Source organism: Paramormyrops kingsleyae, chromosome 14, assembly GCF_048594095.1.
Source record: "Paramormyrops kingsleyae isolate MSU_618 chromosome 14, PKINGS_0.4, whole genome shotgun sequence".
NCBI classification, from domain to species: domain Eukaryota; kingdom Metazoa; phylum Chordata; class Actinopteri; order Osteoglossiformes; family Mormyridae; genus Paramormyrops; species Paramormyrops kingsleyae.
Window position 1 is genome coordinate 19904522 of NC_132810.1, and position 18690 is coordinate 19923211.

At 43.2% G+C, this 18690-nt stretch overlaps 1 protein-coding gene across 3 annotated transcripts; it reads right to left on the minus strand.

The window, feature by feature from the left end:
- Positions 1-3070: 3070 nt before the first annotated feature.
- Positions 3071-18607, minus strand: LOC111857974 (sorting nexin-14-like). Of its 3 annotated transcripts, XM_023839299.2 has the most exons (30): positions 17871-18607; positions 17597-17717; positions 17313-17386; positions 16706-16784; positions 16442-16485; positions 16259-16346; positions 15660-15744; positions 15264-15420; positions 14872-14947; positions 14645-14689; positions 14161-14241; positions 13952-14066; positions 13367-13522; positions 12555-12679; positions 12318-12376; positions 12062-12088; positions 11105-11245; positions 9998-10130; positions 9017-9203; positions 8710-8793; positions 8370-8470; positions 7561-7672; positions 7423-7463; positions 7103-7222; positions 6337-6460; positions 5867-6031; positions 5660-5755; positions 5263-5354; positions 4778-4834; positions 3071-4440 (listed from the first exon to the last, which is right to left on the minus strand). In XM_023839299.2, exons 1-30 carry the CDS (start codon positions 18005-18007, stop codon positions 4399-4401), a joined length of 2964 nt encoding a protein of 987 aa, XP_023695067.2. In that variant the 5' UTR covers positions 18008-18607; the 3' UTR covers positions 3071-4398. The 3 variants fall into 3 exon arrangements, with proteins under 3 accessions (XP_023695067.2, XP_023695068.2, XP_023695069.2); XM_023839300.2 differs by lacking the exon at positions 11105-11245; XM_023839301.2 differs by lacking the exons at positions 11105-11245; positions 12062-12088.
- Positions 18608-18690: the final 83 nt, after the last annotated feature.

Genomic DNA, 18690 nt, shown 5'->3' on the forward strand with positions numbered 1-18690 from the left:
CTGAATAATGTCCTCGACTGATTCCCGGTCTCAGAACATCCTGATGTCTGTCAATGAGCCTTCGCCCCAATGTAAAATTATGTCTCAAATAATGAAGTATAATGAGATCATCGAAGGTTATTGCATCCACCTTTGTTCAAGCCATGAACTGTTGCCACCAATAAGGTATCCATAACACATTTTAAGATCTGATGAACCATTGGTATAGAGGACAGAGTTCTGCAGGGTATTGATGCGCAACAATTTGCAACCAGGAAGACTCTTCCGCCATGGAGACGAGGACCGAGTGACCGAAAACCTGCTATGCAGATTGCTGCTTATTGCGTCCTTATCGTGTTCACCTGTTTCAGCTGTACTCATGGGCATGTCCAGCCAAGTTGTCTCCGTTTTTACCGCCAAAATATGAGGTTGAACAGGTCCAGGTTCCTTTAAAATCCATGTACCGCTGTTGCAAATTCCATGGTTTTTAGCATTTTTCAGCTTTTGAGACCATAATAGTAAATGTCAAGGTCTCAAAAAGCTACCTGTCTTCATTATGACAGCAAGTCTGTCTGGGGAAAACAGGAGCTGTTTTTCTTTACTTTGTCCGGCGACATTTACAATCGAAAACTTCCAGTTTCCTGGAACAAAGTGGATTGGGTGCCCCGACCGTGTGTTCCGGTTGAAGTTTACGCCGCTTCTGTTAAATGAATGCATCTCGCAATGGAAGTGAAAGGGCGTTTCAGGGCCTCGCATCTCCACATTACTAATGTGGGCTTTTTCTCCAATGTGGTTTTCAATTTTATTTGTTTTTTTTTGTTTTTTTTACTCAGCTTTGGGGGGAGTCGCCGCAAGGACACGAGAAGGACGACGTGCACTATAACACTCAAGCCATTCAATCACCGGGAGACGTCCGTGAAATCTGACGGAACCAGAGAGAAATCCCAATAAAGGGTCTGATTTAAGAAATGTCAGCTGCTGCAGGTCTGAAAGGACAGACCTGAGCCACAAACTATATTTACTACTCTGGATTATTCTTTTCCCCAGCAATGATAATTACGCCTTATCCATAAGGACCCTGTCATTCATCACAGTTCCCTATTAATTGCAATGACACCTTCATTGGTGTGTGTGGCCATCTGGGAATCCATTGTTCCCCTGCGGCTGATTTATTTATTTGTGGCGGTTTTATTTCCGGTATGATCGAAGCTGCTCGGATGCAGCCCCAGCAGACGCGACCTACAGGAGCAGGTGTGCCGGCGAGTTCCGCAGTTTGATCTCATCGTCATCCAGAGTCCAGCGTGAATCTCAAAATGCTGCCCCGCTCCAACCGTGGCTCTATTTTCCATATTATTTTAACAATCGCCTACGGCTCTAAGTCATATTTTCATACCTTCCACAGAGAAATGTTCCGTTTGTTTTGCGAAAAAGGCACCAAGAGCTATTACTTATCCAGTTTTATTACTGAAAAAATCTACTCATATTTGATATCATCTCATTTCATTTCAAATCATTATATTTCATATTTTGCTGTGTCTGGGATTCTGAGCAAGATAAGCACATTTTAGTATGTGATTCTAAATTATTTAACTGTACCACATAATCATCGCACAGGACCAGTCTGTACCTACTCCTTATCCTTTATACCTCTTCTTTGGCTAACTTTTTGGCATATTCCATACAGTGTAAGTGCTAAGGATTATTTTAATAAATGTTAAAATTTGATTGCCAATGAACATTCTTCCCAGCCACAGCCAAGCAAGAAATCATTCCCCCCAAATCATCAGATAAATAAATGCTGCAGCTATATCCCCAAGGTTCCTGAATGGATTCTTGTGACTCAACGTGCGATTAATCTTAAGCAGGAAATGTGCTGCTCTGTGACATCTGCTGGTGTCACAAACGATGCAGGAGCCTGACAACTGGGTTCGGTCAGAAATGTTGATCTGTCTATTGGACGTGAAGGGGATGCAGCACAGCCTGGTGTGACATGCAAAGAAAAGGGACCTTGAATTTCTATATGCATTGACAACATTGTCAACCATTGTTGACAGGGCTGGCTGAAGCCCATATGTTGCTGCAGGCAAGCTTCACCCCCCCCCCCCCCCCCCCCCGAGCTTCAAGTTTTCTGAAACCTTCCTCCAAGCCAGAGGCTCCTGATGCTTTTGCTAAGCTGCCACCTCCTCATAAGATGGTATCATGTGTCACCCAAAGGACTAACCAGCCCAGGTCATTGAGGTTTACACTTTCATTCATTAGCAGCCCCTTCACATCTCCTGCATCTGCAGAGCTGAGTCACAAATCAGGCTAACACTGATATTTCCACTTTCCACACCACCTCAGAGGATTTAAGGTCATCCACAGGGAGCTGGAGAATTCCTAATATTAAAGGACAAACATAGATTTGGGGAAAGGTTATTCGAGAATTGTGTCCTCTGGGTTTAATATGTCACCTGATATATTACAGTTCGAAAACTCCACGTACACACTGGATTCTCCTGGATTTAGAAACTTGACTTCACACATGAACATGTCTTCTGCTACCCTGTGTGTTTATTGTGGGTCTGAGGTCGAAATTGAATTATAAGCTTTGAAAGGTTAAATTGGCCAAATAAACACCACCGTGTGCCACAGACACAGCCAGCAATGCCAGGCTGCAGCCAGACTCACTATTCCTAATGACGGCAGCACCTTTAAGACTTTCAGACAGCCACAGTGTCCATATCTAAGCAAACAGCGTGAACACATCTCACCAAGTGTCACTGAAGCCCATCTTTGAGGTTGAATTCAATTATACAAGTTCGATTATTCACAGTTTTAGCAAGTCATATAGTTACCCAACCTACTTTTTATCCATATATAAGATGGTTTTTCATTTTCACCCTTTTCATACGTGCCAGGAATTCCTGAAATCTGAAGTCCCTGTGACATTGATAGTCTATAACCCACCATGAAATAATTAGCCAGTAGAATAATTTCCTCAAGTAGCATCACTTGACTGTGGGATTTTATGAGGAAAATGTGTTTTTGCTACACGATAAACAAACATTTCCATACTTACCTATTAGGGAAAAACTTACAAGGACAACCGTGATTAGCCGAAGTTTATTATTGTTACATAACACTGAGATGTCTATGTACACAGGAAGCCACAAGGCACACAGGTAGTTTTGTGTTTTAATTACAGGGAAAAAATCAACCCCATTACGCTTTGCTCTTTTACAAAAATTAATTTTACAAGTTTCCAGTTTCACTACAGTACATTTTAATTACCTTAATGATCCAAACATATATATAGTAAAATGTTTAAATATTAACATCGTTTATATGGACATTAACAGGTAACAGGCTTTTAAAAACAGCGAACATCGAACAGAACAAATAAAACAGAATCTGTTACATCTACATGCAAAAGAAGCACGGAAATAAGCCACTCTGTGACTGCATGGCTCTGCTCTTCAGATGTGCGACTGATTAATGTTAACAGTCAAGTAAACATGGTAGCTGGTGATGTTAGTTTTCACTAGAGATGGGAGCCATGCTCAAACCCCAAGCGGAACAGATCTGTGCAAACTCGCGAAAATTATCAACAGACAAAGTGCATACCGAGTCATCTTATCACCAATAGCTATTTCCTCCGGGTTTCAGCTTGTTAGGCTGAACAGATGTTTAACGTTAACGGAACGGAGACGTCCCGTGCTCGTGCACCTGCCCGTCATTAGGACTTGAACGTTTCACCCGTCGATGCGTAAATCGCACGCGGCTCACGGTGTGTCCCCAGACGTCGGACGGGCATCTTCAGAGACTTCATGCGGGGGACAATTGCCTTCGATGGCTTGCGAGTTCACACGCGCTCTTACCACTTCAATAAAATTGTCAGACGAGCAAACTTATTTCCTTAATTTACAAGGAGGCCGGATCACAAAAACCCTTCTGCTCGACACGTCTCATAATTAGACACGGAGCGGGAGAGATGCGCAGTTTCGACCGGGAACAGATGTGCCGGCGATGCTAATTACAGGCAAGAGATGAGGCCTGGAAGACAGTTAAATGAAGTTTCGAGCGAAAACCTTTTTGGCTTAGTTTAATCTACACATCCTTTCAAGAAATAATGAGTAACTTGGCAAAAATGAAAAACAGGAAAACATCTTTTTCTGATCACATGAATTTTGACAAATAACTTTAAATATCAGTAGTGACATCATCTTAACTCCTAGGGCATTACACGCTGTTATTCCCCTTACACGTCCCTGCACAAGTGTTTAGTTTTTAATTTAAAGGCAGGTGCCTTGAGAGTCACAGTCACAGTCAAAGCGGAACCACAGTGAGTTCAGTAGCTCCATCTGCTTCTGGTGTCAGTGATGGCGTACCGAGCGTCCGTCACGTGAAGCCGGGCCAGAACGCGGCCTCGGATCATCTCTACATCCAAGGAACCATGGCTGGCGCATCTTTCTGCACGTGCTGGACAGACAACGCGCATCGTCCTCTCAAAACGGGCCGACATTCTGCTAACGCAACGCACCGAGAACCACTGAGACATTCAACGCGATAATGAGTTGCTAGGTAGCTGTGCAAAACCCGGTCTTGCATTATAATGTTTCATTCGTCAATTGGGAATTTTCTCAGTGGTAGTAAAATAAGTCGAGAAAAAAAAAAACGCAATAAAAAATACTAATAACAACAAAACGATATTATAACAATAAAGCATAAAAATTGAAAATTTTCATAAATGTATGCTGAAGTCACATATCAAAAGCAGATCTCATTAAAAGTTTCCAGTCTAGATACAATTTTTTACCTTATTCAGTTCAGGAAATAGCTCTTGTATGGCAATATCCAGAAGAACATATGTCAGCTAAAAGAAATAGCAGAAAAAGAATGCATTAATTATGCAAAGGTTAAAGCACGACACACTGTGCATTATACGTTTATACACACACAGCTGCGGAAGCAAAGAACCATCCAGAGTACAGTGGAGGTCTGTTTACAAATATACTGCAGGTTCTAAGGCTGCCCAGTGCTGTTGTGAGTTGTATAAATATTTCTATGAATATTTTCCCTAAACATTAACTTATTAGAGTCTTTGTGTTTTCTTTTATATATGCTTTCTTATATTACTGAGATAATAATCTGTACCAAAAGGAGGCACCAAAATCAGGCACCAAATGAAGCCTGTAACTCTGAGCTGCTGTGATCTTAAATCATACATTAGCAGGTAGCCGAGCGGCTGATTTTATCTAACTTCTTTCGGGGCACCCAGAAAGTCCCAGAGACGCCGCTCACCTGCTTGTTGAGAACCGGCTGCTGCAGACCGTCGAAGAGCAGCCTCACGCCCTCGTACTTGGCCTCTTCTCCGATGCACTTGCCCAGGAAGTCTGTGGGGAAAGAAGCGACCCGGAGAACATGAGATCTTCACAAGCTGGGGATAGCCTACAACACTATGGAGAGAACAAGGCTATACAATAGGGTGCTATGCAAGTAACCAGAAAAATAAATTGGCATGACCTATATAAAGTGGAAACTACATCTCTAGCTGATAATAAACCTGAACCTGTGAGCTACACAGAGCAGAACAGCGGGAAAAATGAACTGGGCTGCTTTGTCTACAAACGTAATGAATCCGCAGCAGATTCTGCGGCACGTCCCGAACGGACGTCGGGATCATTAAGGGCTGAGTGACCTGGTACATAGCGCATCATTTCCTCAAAAGTCTTCTTGGCCCTCCTTTGTTTATCTTCAAATGAGCGGGAATCACTGTTTTCACAGAAAACCGAATCTGAAAGCAAGAAAATTATTAGTTGCAGAGCGATACATTTAAAGGTTTTCAAGTGTGTAATTGTGTGAAACAAGGGATAAGCTTCAGTAAAGCTCTACAGAGGTCCTCCACCTCTAAGTAGAGTAATAAGGGAGACCACACGATGTTCCTGGAAGACTTGGTTTAGCTTGTACTGCAGGTAGTAGTCCGTATAGGCCTCAAGGGTGTTCTTGAATAAGATTCGACCTCCCATCAGCAGGTGATGCAACCAATCAGGAATGTGGAACACCACTCGACCTGCCAATGAAATTCCATGTTTTTTTTTCTTTACGCAACAGCCTCAGGAAACAGCCAGAAGTGATGAGACAAAATAAGCTAGTTATACATTGATGATTTAACACAAATTAAACTTGGCCACCTCCTTGTCTCACTCTATTACAAACGTCAGCAGAAGGGATTTCATTTTCAGATTCATCGCTCCAATAAGCTGGAAACACATTCATTTATTGTATAATGGTTGGCAGGACACTCTCAAGTACTCCTTCACTCTAGGAGAGGAAGCTACATTAGAGTGAAGGTCATCATGTCGCATACTCACTTACCAACGTACATCAGGACGTCATACACGCCCTGGACAGTGATCATCTCCATGAAGTAGTTCTGATTGTGCCGTCTTTCGGTGACCTCCGAGCGGTTGGCGTTGTTTTTGTACAAGTCGTTGAACAACTGCAGGTTGGTAATGAGCACAGAATCCAAAGCAGGAAGACAACGAAGATATTTAAGGAGGAATTGCACCCAAAAATGCTGTTTTGTTCATCATCAGATCATTCGGTAACACTTTACTTAGGGCCGTGTTTTTAGTACTTTATGAACACATTCATAACAAATAATGTATTCATAAAGCATTATAAAAATGGCTATAAATATTTATAAAACGGCATAACACATTATATCCATGTATATTATGCATTATAAATGATTTATGAAGCTCTAATCTATAATGCACTATAAATGCCATTATAATGCATTATAACGCTTCGTATAAGCATCAAGAATGTTCTGGACTGCAATATAAAGGTATCTATAGTGCATTATAGCTTCATAAGGCATTTATAATGCATAATACACATGGATATATTGTGTTTTGCCTTTTTATAAATATTTATAACCATGTTTATAATGCTTTCTGAATGCATTATAATGCATAATGAATGTTTATAAAGTACTAAAAATATGGCCTTAAGTAAAGTGTTACTGATCATTTTTCATGCAACCAAACCATACATGCACAAAAAATGTGCAGCACAAACACAATCTGTCAAATTACAGCAGAGTTCATTTAAAACCAGTAGAAACTCCTTGTCCCACCTTCTTGTTGTTCTCAGACGTCGGACTGAGGATAGTTAGCTCCGGACGGCTTGGTTTGGGCTTCGGAGACTCGCAGGAGTTAAAGAAGGACTGTATGAATGACTCCAGGTGCTGGCCTTTCTGCACGTGAGACATTTTGAGGAGACACACTGAAGACAAACCTTTGTTGAGGTTGTCATGGTTGCAATTCCTAGGTGCAGCAGCAGCAACATTGCTGATTCTGTTCCAAACACCCAAGTTCATGTGCACTGACAGGAAAAAACATCTAAACTTTTTTACATGGTGTCATTTATATGGGTAATTAAGGAAAAAATGTGTACCTCCTTTATCAGTTTCCCAGGAACTGACTTGATCATTTTTCCTGAAAAGAAAAATGAAAGATGCAATATTAATGGGCAGAACCGCCCACGAGTGGGATGGGAGGGAAGAGACCGCTGTTCATTTCCGGGGGGTCCTACCCAGGCTGACGTCTGGCAACATCCTGTCAAGAAACTGAGACTCCACGCTGTGTGGGGACAGGAAGTCAGCGAGCAGCTGGCTGTTGCTGAGCTCTGGATACTGCAGCAGTTTCTGTAGGGATGAAGACAACACACACACACACACACACAGGTCTTTGCGGGGACTCTCCTTTAATTTCTATGGGGAAAACTCTAATCCAAGACTTTTGGCATTTCTAATTTTCTGACACAATTTTCAGTCACAGATTTTTATAAAACTGAGTTTCCCATTTTGGGCACTGAAAAAATGGTCCCCACAACGTCAAAAAAGGTTTTTTATCACATTCTGGGAACATTTGGTCCCCACAAGGTAATACACACACATAAACTACAATATGTGCATATCCCACTCAGGTCCACAAAATGCAATATATGTACATAAACCATAATGTAATATGTTCATAACCCACATGCACACACCAACAGTATATCAGCCCAGGTAGCACGAGGTAGCAGCCCTTAGCAGGGTCATCGTTCCTGTTTCTGCTCTTTCGTTCCGCCCAAGTACTTAGGGATTTTAATGAAGCGAACGCTGTTCTAACCTACCTAATTAGGCATCTTTCTCCGTACTAATGAGGTTATCTGTTAACAGCTAAAAATGGCAGTCTGAAGAAGGGTAGCAATCTATTATGCACAAGTGTTATTGAAGTGCAAGCACTTTGTTTCGTAATGGGAACAAAAACAGATCCGAAAGGAGGCGAAATCGAGCAGAGAACGCTCTTCCTTCCTTCTGTTCTCGTTCTCTTCGTTTTGGGCTGGAAAGGTAATACCTGTAAGTACTCCTGGAATTCCTCTCGCTTGGATGTTAAGAATTCGTAGTTCTTTGGCCCAATTATTCGTTTGGACGGCAACTGTGCATCTGGAAAGGACCCTGTGTGGGAGGGTGGGCATGAGAATGACAGGGAGCGCCAATCCACTCGTACCATGGTACTTCATTTTAAAAATGACAATTTACAGCATCTTTAGTGTACCTCAGCAACTGGATCCATTAAAAGCACATCAAAAGTTTTTTTCCCATCCGTCAGCCATATTTTCAATATATAATAAACAAACCTGCACACAAAGCAAGACGGAATTTATGGTGTAGCTGAGTGGACACAGGGAGCTTACCGTGGAACTCGGTGAGTTTGGATTCTAAGACATAGAATTCAAGGTATCGTCTGTATACAGACCAGTGCTCTGTCTTGTGGCCCACTAAACAAAGGAAGAGATATATAATTTCAAGAAAGACAGACAGACAGACAGACAGATAGATAGATATGTGGATGGACAGACAGACAGAGAGATAGACAGACAGACAGACAGATCAATACCAACACCAATACTTTCCCGCCTCTCTTTTAGCCAATGGAGTAGCATCAGCAGCCACGCCACTCTCATTCATTCCACCAATGAGAGGCCAGGAAGCTGCTCCTACCCGCCTTCCTGTCGTTACGCTCCACATCGATGCAGAAGACTGGGATTCGCTCCCTCTTCACCTCGTCGTCGTAGAAGTCCACGTAGGGGATGCTGATGTCCCAGGCGGACAGGTTACGGGGGGTGCTGGGCGTACTTATCGCCTCCACAGGGCAATCGTCTTCTACCACCATGATGGCCTCTTCTACCTGTGAGCAGGCGAGGGGAGACACAGACTGAATCTCAATATGCGTACTTGACTGTACTTGGGTTCTCATGTGCCCATTTTACGTCTTATTCCATTGCCGAAGACCAGCTCCAATACTAAGAACACAGGACGGTAAAAATCCCCAGATGTTGGTCTTGTCGCACCCCAGATATCAAGGTTACACTGGCAGCATCCTCTGCGCACGAGACCAACCCCATGATTCACTGCGCCCCAAGTTTGTTCTTGGATGGCAAGTATGATCTTTATGTTCTTGGCACTGCAAACCTGAGTGATCAGCAAATCGCAGAGAAATCCCACTACTGGCATCGTTCTGCAGAGTCAGGCTCAGGTTAGGTGTCTAACATGCACAGGTCTTCTTGTACATTGGGTTAGATGATTACTGATCCCAGAGGGAAATTCTTGAATTTCAGTTATAGTCACAGGTGTATAAATTCTGGTTTATTTACATGTATCCTTATCTGGTTTTAAATGCACTCAACTTTATGCTGCTAAGTTCACATCATTTTCCAGAGATCAACACACTCAAAAAGTTAAAAAAAATATATATCTAAAGGCAGAGCTGTTTGCTTGGAACTACATATTAAGTTGGAGAGATATTCTGAAATTTAAAGGCAGTGAATGTACTGTAGGACTGACCCAAGCCCACAGCACTAAAACAAATCAGAATGTACATGTAAATATGCAAGTCCAGCCAGGGACGGCGAGGGCCCAGACTCCAGAGTTCACAGGTGATAAGAGCTGCATGAATATCCCTGCATTCTACAGCCTGCTCACCATGTCGTCTTCACCCTCAATCAGGCCATAAGAGGGCAGTATGGCCCCTTCCATGGTCGTGCTTTTGAAGACGCCCTTGATCTTGCTGCCGATGCGGCTGATGCCAAAAGTCTCCCCGCGTTTGGAGCTGCCCCTGCATGGCACACGGGACACACGCCCTCAGTGACGCCAAAGGGGAGGGGCTTAAACTGGGAACAGCCCAGACGCATGCAGCTGGGGGGGGGGGGGGGGGAGGCTATGGTGTGGATAAATGATCAGCTATCCCACCTGACAGGGTGGTTGGGTAATGCTCAACAACCAAAAAGGCAGCTTTGCGGGTTCAAAACTTTGCAGCACCAACAATGAGGTAGTTCAGCAACCATTCCTCCATGGTCAGTGTTCTGAGTTTTAACAAACGTTCTAATTGGTTCCTAAGTGACATTTCCAGTTCAATCCAATTGACCACTATAGCAATGCAATGGAAGCCCTATTGCTGAGCAAAATGTAACACACCCTGAGGCTCCGGATCATTTAAGGCGTTTCAGGAAGTTCAGAGGAACAAAAAAGGCAGAACTGGAAGTTCTAAAAGGGAAACTCTAAGAAAACATTGATTCTGAAAATAGTATTAAGGTTCTCATAAGGTTGATGGATGTGCGTTTCAAGTGCAATCCAATACGGAACAACTAATGCATTATGAAAAAATAAAACTTCCCAGTCAAGCCTCGAAATAATTTTTAAGTTGAAAATCTGCGCAGTTATCCAACCTGATATTATACAGATAATACTATTTTCGGTCGATGCGTACAAAAACGACGTAAACAAAAAGGTATACAGAGGGTTCTTATAAATATACCTCTAGGGTATTTATACCCAGACCTCTCACTGCAATGTACAGACTTATCGGCTTTGCAGAAGACTGGTAAACACAACCGTTTGCATATATAAGTCAAAAAAATCATCAGTAGATAACACAAAATGTAGGACAAAGATCTCCTCCACAAGGCAACAGCGACGACTGTCAGCGTTAACTGGGGGGCCATGCATACAGAGAGACAGACGGTCGGTATTACAAGGGCCATGCGTATGACTTGGGGGGGGTCACATGGCTTGTAATAGACCCTGACTTACTTCAGCGCGGCAGGGAGAGAAGTGAGAATGCCAGATGGGAGGGTTAGAATGGACTGGACATGGGGAAACAGAGACGCCGGTGATGAGCCGGGGGTGACCGACGGGGACGTGGAGCTCTGTGCGTAGTCCCACCCCGCGGAGCTAGCGTCCGTGTTTTACGAGGGACGCACACAGGACAGGCAGGAGGACAGACATGGTTGGGGGGGTAGGTGGGCAGGGGCGGAAGACGCCGGGTGCAAGAGAGAGACAGACACGGGTTAGCTGAGGGAGCCAAAAAACGGGCCCCGGGATGCTGTGCAGTGCCATCCTCTTCCTCCTCCTCCTCCTCCGCCTCCTGCCCCTTCCTGATGCTCCAGCCTCCATGCTGTCCTCACCACTGCCTTAACAGCTAGAACTCTTCCTGACAGATGAGCGCCAGACCTGAGCGTGTTGGTCCATGGGGCGATATCAGCTTAAGAGTAAGAAACATTCATGGATGGAGATGGAGGATGGAGATGGGGGGTGGTGTGGAGGAGGTGTGCATGGAACGTGACAGGTCAGTTCTGTGGAGGGTGGGTGGGGGGGCACTGAAACTGGAAGGGGGAACACAGACCAGAAAAGGTCCTGCAGTACTGCATCTCAGCATCCTACTGCCTCAACTGCATTTCCCAGTTATCAATACAACATCTAGCTGCTTGTAGACAAAAACTCTTTTAAGACGTAAACAAGAATACTACAACAGAGGTCCAGGCAAAGACATTAACGTCACATGCCACAAGCGCTGATAAATGCTTCAAGCTAAGGGGTCGCCATAAAAATAAGATCTTGATTTAATCCAGACCACAGACGAACCCTTGGAGACAAAACACAGATGGGTTTTTGGCTTGTTACAACAAAGCAGGCATTTGTACTGTCTTGCGTCCTGCATGCAGCGATCAATGGGTGTCACAGGCTGAGAACAAGCAGGGATGTACTTACCGGATGTCATCCAAACTCAGGCTATTTCTGTAATAACAGGCACAACGAGTTACTTCTGGCCAGAGCAAACACTACCCCCCCCCCCCCCCCCCAACATAAGAAGATGTCAGACGACAATCCACGCTAACAGGAGTGGGCGTGGTAAACCAACCCATGGCTTCCACAACGGTCATGCAAAAGTGATTGAAAATGTTCCGCAAGCAGCAGACGGGCGCCGCTAATGGGTCGAGCTGGTAAATAGGAGATATCCGCCCACCTGCTTAGCTTGGAGTTCCTCACCGGTGATTCAGCTCCTCTCAGCAGATGCCTGAAATACTGCAAGGGAAATCGAACCAGGAAATCGAGCGATCTTATCGAACGTACGTATTCCGCAGATCGTTATTCACATCCAGCGACAGACATTTTTTTTGCCCTCCATAGCGGGCCGTCTCTCCTTCCATTTATCAAATGGAACAGCGTGATATTGAATCAAGTTTAGCCCGTGAGCCGCTACCTCATCGCTGTGGCAGAACATAGGGGTGAAAACGTTCTCCAGAAGGGACAGGACGTGCTCGTAGGCCTCGAACAGACACCGCATGGTTTGCAGCTTCACCACCCCGCCATAGGGACCCTCGGCAACTGGAGGAAGGGACATAGCAGACCCATGCTGAAGATGCTGATGGTAAAATCGAAAACTGAAGCATCTTCCATTGCCCAGACACCCACGAATTTGGTCAAAGGGATGTATCATGTGTCTTTAAAGGAATCAATGTTACACCACTGAAGCCTTCAAAGACAAAGTCGGACTTGATATGGGATGATAATGGAGCATCAATTATAGTAGCAATATATATGTTCACGAGCAGGGCTGTACGATATCACATCGCAATTTGTGAAGTTACTGCGAGTAGTAATGCGATGTTTATAAAACAAAAAAGGAGATAAAATTACCCGAAATAAACTATAGCCAAATAGAACTTTTTATTATCTACCAGTAGAGTGTGTCACATAAGTTTGGTGGTGCTGCGGTGAGTTGTGTCAAGCAGGGCTGCCACTAAAGACTTTTGGGCCCCTTGAAATCATATCATATTAGGGCCCCCAATCCAGATCACAGTCACTCAGGGACCCTTGGGATCACCCTAACTTTCCCCCGCTTTATGGCATCCATTATGTCAAGGCACAAAGCAGTGCCGACAGATGCGATGTGATTATTACGCAAGAGCAGATCGTGAAGACAATGCTGATACAGTATATCGTGCAGCCCAACTCACAAGCGCGTGCGTTTAAGGAGCGAAACTTTCAACAAGAAGACTGAAAGCCACGCACTTTGCCGAATTTCCTCCACGATGAAAGGGTCGAAGCGGATCTTGTCGATGCTCTCATCCAGGCAGTAGGTCTCGTAAATCTTCTTAACCTCCTCGTGCAGCAGCAGCATCTCTGATTCAGCCAGATCCGGACACAAAATCCTGTCATTAAACTCCTCTATGAGGAAAAAAAATGCAGAGTCCTGGTCAGCTTTGTCATTGTCATTACGAACCTTAAGAGGGTGCCAAGATAAAAATAGTAGTAATGCTATAACAACGCATTATGTAGTAACACCGCATTATGCAATAACTCGACAAAGTGTCAATGAAGGCATCAATTTTGATTGTTTATTACATAATATACAGTATTACATTTTCATCATTGAAAAGTGTAACTCCCGCATTTTGTAATAACCACCGCAATATGTAACAATTTATTACAAAATGCAACAGATTATTACAAAATGCGGGTGCTACTACATATGGAGGTGAAAATTTGTTACATTGTGTCGAGTTCTTACATGACGTGGAATTCTTACATAATGCATTGTTACAGATGTGCACCCAAACTCTCCTGAGAGACACAGGCGGGTGGGGGGGTACTCACCCACAGTGAGGCAGAACTGCAGCACGTGGACGGCGCCCTCCTGCTTGAGGAAGTTCATGAAGCGGAACAGCAAGTCTTGCTCCTCGCGGATCTCCTTCAGCTCCAGCTTCAGCATCTTAAGCAGGTGCAGAAGCAGGTGGGGTTGGGCTTTCAAGGTCGGGCCAGATGTGGGGTAACAGGCAAGGCAGAGGACAGCGCATGTGCATTACCGACGGCTTCCTGCTGCGGGGGTCTGAGTACTTCTGCAGGAAGGGGACCAGGGTGGAGGAGGGCTCCATAGCCGACTCAGGCTGGGAGAGGAACAAAACCACGACAGCAAGGTGAGACAGAAAACCAGGGGCGGACCCGCATGACACCTGGAAAACATCTGCAAGCTGTCACCAGTCCTGTGACCAAGAAAGCAGAGTAATTAAGGACCTGCAGTCCACGCCGAAAGGTCATTAGCTCAAACCCCAGATGGTGGTGTCCCACAGAACTGCTGAAATAGCAGACTTCACTTTAAAAATCCATCTGATTAAACATGCATGTAATGTATGATACGCAATTCACTTAGATGGCAAAAAAATGAAAGGTTATTTAATATTAAAATTTCACTAGCTCATTTTATACATTACTATATTACAAAGTTTCAATTACATGACACAAAATTACCATAATATAACACTTAAATTTAACTACATATTAGATACTTACAGGTGAATTGTCAATAAATATAAGGAGAAGATGATTCACAGTATCCTATAAGAGAGAAACCATGACAATTACAACAGATTAGATTAATACTCAAATACATGAAATTTAAAATATCAATCAATGATGAGAACACTCTGAGTTTCCCAAATGTTCAGTGCTGATATATTACTGGCTGAATTTTGTTCCTACCTAGAGGCATCTTGTCTCAGAGCCTTATGAATACTTACTGGGTCAGCCAAGAAGTCCATGGAGGGAAGAAAGAGGGAACCAGCCAGAATCTCACGAATCAAAAGGGTGAGTGACCTAGGGAACATAAAGCACATAATCGGAAAACATCAACCATCTGGAAACAAACAGGCAAAAATATATATATATATAAATTACTATAAATTCAAACTGTACAGTATTTTCCAAGTAGAAAAGGCCTGTAGTAAAAACAGAAGCAGTAAAGCTGCACAAGTAGCAGAAGAGGTTTTTTATGATTCTATGACTTTTAATAGTGTTTATTGCCTCAGCTGTGAATATAGTGACACTCTAAATCCAGGTGGGTATATTTCCTGCCCATCAAGGCCAAACACCACCTCCGACAGGCTCTCCAACTCCCTGTGGTTCCCCGTACCGGCAGTCCAGGGCCTTGGGCGGCAGAATATAGGGGAACAGTGTTTCTGTCAGCTTCCGGAGGTACTGCAGCTCCTCCCTCCGGCTCCGCAGGGCCACATGGAGATCAGGTCCGTACTCCTCTAAGGCAGCCGGCTGCAGGCCCTCTGAGTTTTTCACTGCGGGGGGGGGGCACAGATGGATTAAGGGTAACCACTCCAAAGTATGGGACTACAGAACCAAAGCCTCCAGAAAAGAATAACAAGCCCTGGGAATTTTCCCAGGCTGCAGTTGGGTTTGTGGCCCACTATGGACAAGCCATGTTTCCCTTGCAACAAATGAGACTCATAATATTGATGTATAACCTCCGATCTCATAAATAAAAAGAAGCGCATTCCAGTGCAGGCAGTACAGTTACCTTTCTGTCGTGCTTTGGTAATTATTTCAATGTGCTTCATGGCGGCTTTCAACAATTTGAGCGTAATAAGGGAGGGAATATCAACCTGCAGCAATAAAGAAAAAAATCAATTGAGGCACGTTTTCCGTAAGGCCCCGGTAATAAAGCCTGGTAACATATACGGTCTTTGGAGGGCTCCTCCTGGTGCTGCCGTGACTGGTTTGTGGAATGGGCCGCATTCGCGTTCTAGTTCCCTGTCATTTCAGCGGGATGCACATTCACGTTTCCCGTCATTTCAGCAGTGAACGCACACGCGTTTCCTGTCATTTCAGTGGCAGGCACGTTCAAATTTCAGCAGGATGCGCATTTCATGTCATTTTAGCGCAAAAAAAATAAATAAAAAAATTAAGTAGATTTAGTCACATGTGCATTAGTGTTTCCCGTCATTTCAACGGTGTTTGTGTTTTTCATCATTTCAGCAACGGGCACATTCAGGATTCCTGCCATTTTAGTGGCGGCCGCACTTTGTTTCGTGTTATTTCAGTGGATTACACATCCACATTTCCCATAATTTCAGCCCTGAGCTCCGTTTCTCACAGGTCAGTAATGTGTCCCAGTACCTTCTGCGCACGGCGCACTAGCACTGCTGCAAGGAACCGGAGGGTTACCCTCAACTCATCCACAAATGCTTCATCATCTGTTATATCCCTGCAGTGCAAAAACAATGTTACAACTATTAACGTTCTGAGAGAATAGGGGACTTGGCATTTATCGACTTTTTAAAGGGAAATGGAGACACCCACCTGTACCAAGGATAAATAAAGTTTTCTAAGACCAGTTCTAAAATCTGCATGGGATAAATACATACAAAAATAAAACGGTCACAAAAACATTCGAGCCGGTTACAAACACATTAGATAAATTAAATTTCTATAATGTAAATTAATTTATAGAGCATTTCTGTGAAGTATATATACTGTATACAAAGACAGTGACACATAAGAATCTGACATAATAACATAATTGAATAAAATCAACAAACTGCAAGTTTAGTGAAGAAGATTCACCTCTGAAAGAGAAGCGTCCACTTTTGACGGCAATTTCAAATCCAACCAGGGTTGGTAGTTTTCCAACAGCAGGGTCGGTCTGCGGGAAAACATGAAAAAAAATAATAAACACTGCCAAGGCAACATTCTTAAATGAAGTAATTCTAATCGGCTTAAGAGGCTCGTTTAAATCGCTAAAGCATATTGTCAAATGATGGATCATCAATTCCAGCGCTTTGCCACATGATGGCAGTATGCGACAGGTTTTATACAGAGACAGCTCCAGATTGTCTACAATTCAAAGCCATACATAATCACAAGAGGAAATAGCACAACAGCCGGTGCAATTACAAGCCTTTTTGAAAGGTGCAGAAAACTTTAAGGCAATTACCTCTGCAGATTATAAATTATTACGCAACGCTTTCGTCTTGGACCATTTCGTTTTGTAGACTTCTAATATATGTATTTAATTATTATTAAGGTCGCAGTTGTATTGGTTAATAACAAAATTTCGTAAGGTAATACAAAAAGCAACTACAAGGGTCATCTCTCTCTCTCCCTGTCGTCACCAAAATCAGCACAAATGAAAAACCAACAATATTTGCGCAATTTCCGACAAGACACTTACCTGTGTCGTTTACATTTTATTTTCCCACAAACTGCACAGCTGTGGCCCAAGGGAAACAACTCCTGTTGCTCCTGCTGAAGAATTAAATCAAATATTAACAACATGGCAGGCAATTTTTTTCACATTCCGCAACAAATCATTTTATACTATTTAATATTAAGCTTTACACGTTAACTGTCTTTGTCATAACATTTAATATATGTTATGCAATATAATTTATACACAAGGCGATTAATTGGTCATTAATAGATATTGCAATTTTATAAGTATATGTAAATACTTACCTTCTTCTTCGGTTTTATTGTAAATAAGATATTTGGCAGTAGAGATTCTGGGCCAAGGGAACAATAAAATACAACAACGCCAGCCAAAAACGACCAGAAAACCATCAAAATGTGAAGATATCTGAAACGAAAAAAATATATATTGCATGCATCATTGATTTTTTTTACTGCATCACTTGTTCAAACTATTGTTGTAAAACACTGTAACGTATAGCAAGCATTTATATGTCAACATTACATTATATTCCTTAAGTTAAACTCTTGCAAAAGGTACCTATTAAGGAGAACGGTGGATAAAAGCAAACAAAGCATAATGAAACAGAAGACAGGATACTGGCGCCCCAATTCTCTGAAGAGATCCACCTTCAGCCTCTGCTTCAGGGTTTCCATATGTTTCCTTAAGCCAGTCATCGTGTTAAACCGTTAAATACACATTTGCTGGTTTTATATGAGCTGTCGGAGGAGGCAAGGCACGATTTCCCGGCAACGCGCAGCGTTTATTTTACCCGACGCATCACAATATTTACTGTTCACTCAGCATATGCTGCACGAATTTATAATGCAAATTTCATAATAATAATAATAATGGTAAATGGCAAAGTAGCTATGAGCAGACGATTGCGTTCGCAAAAGTCAGCAGGGTATCGAGCAAATCCCATGCCACTTATTGTACACATAAGCCAAGAATGTGAAAGCGGCCAGATTATATCGCAGTAGAAACCGTTCAATCGCAACACGCAAATGTACATAGACCGCGTCTGTCCTTAAGTATAAAAGTATGTGAAACATCCTGCTCATGCATGCTTTGAAGTCGCAGGCCGTGCTTATCTGCAGCTATATAAGGGATGGTCATTAATCTTGTTTTACAACTAATATCAATTTACTTGAACGCCTTATAATAAAATTGCCACATTCTGCTAGGAAATTATTTTAGCCCCATGACGCAATTTCCTCCGTTTCGCCTTGTTGCTGTGCGCCATCTGAGGGAGGGAGATGCACCCAGAGGGTGTTCGCTACAGGTCGTAGGACGCATGCGCAGAGAAACTTCTGCTTCCGGTTGTCAGCAGGTGGTCAGATTTCAAAATAATAGCACA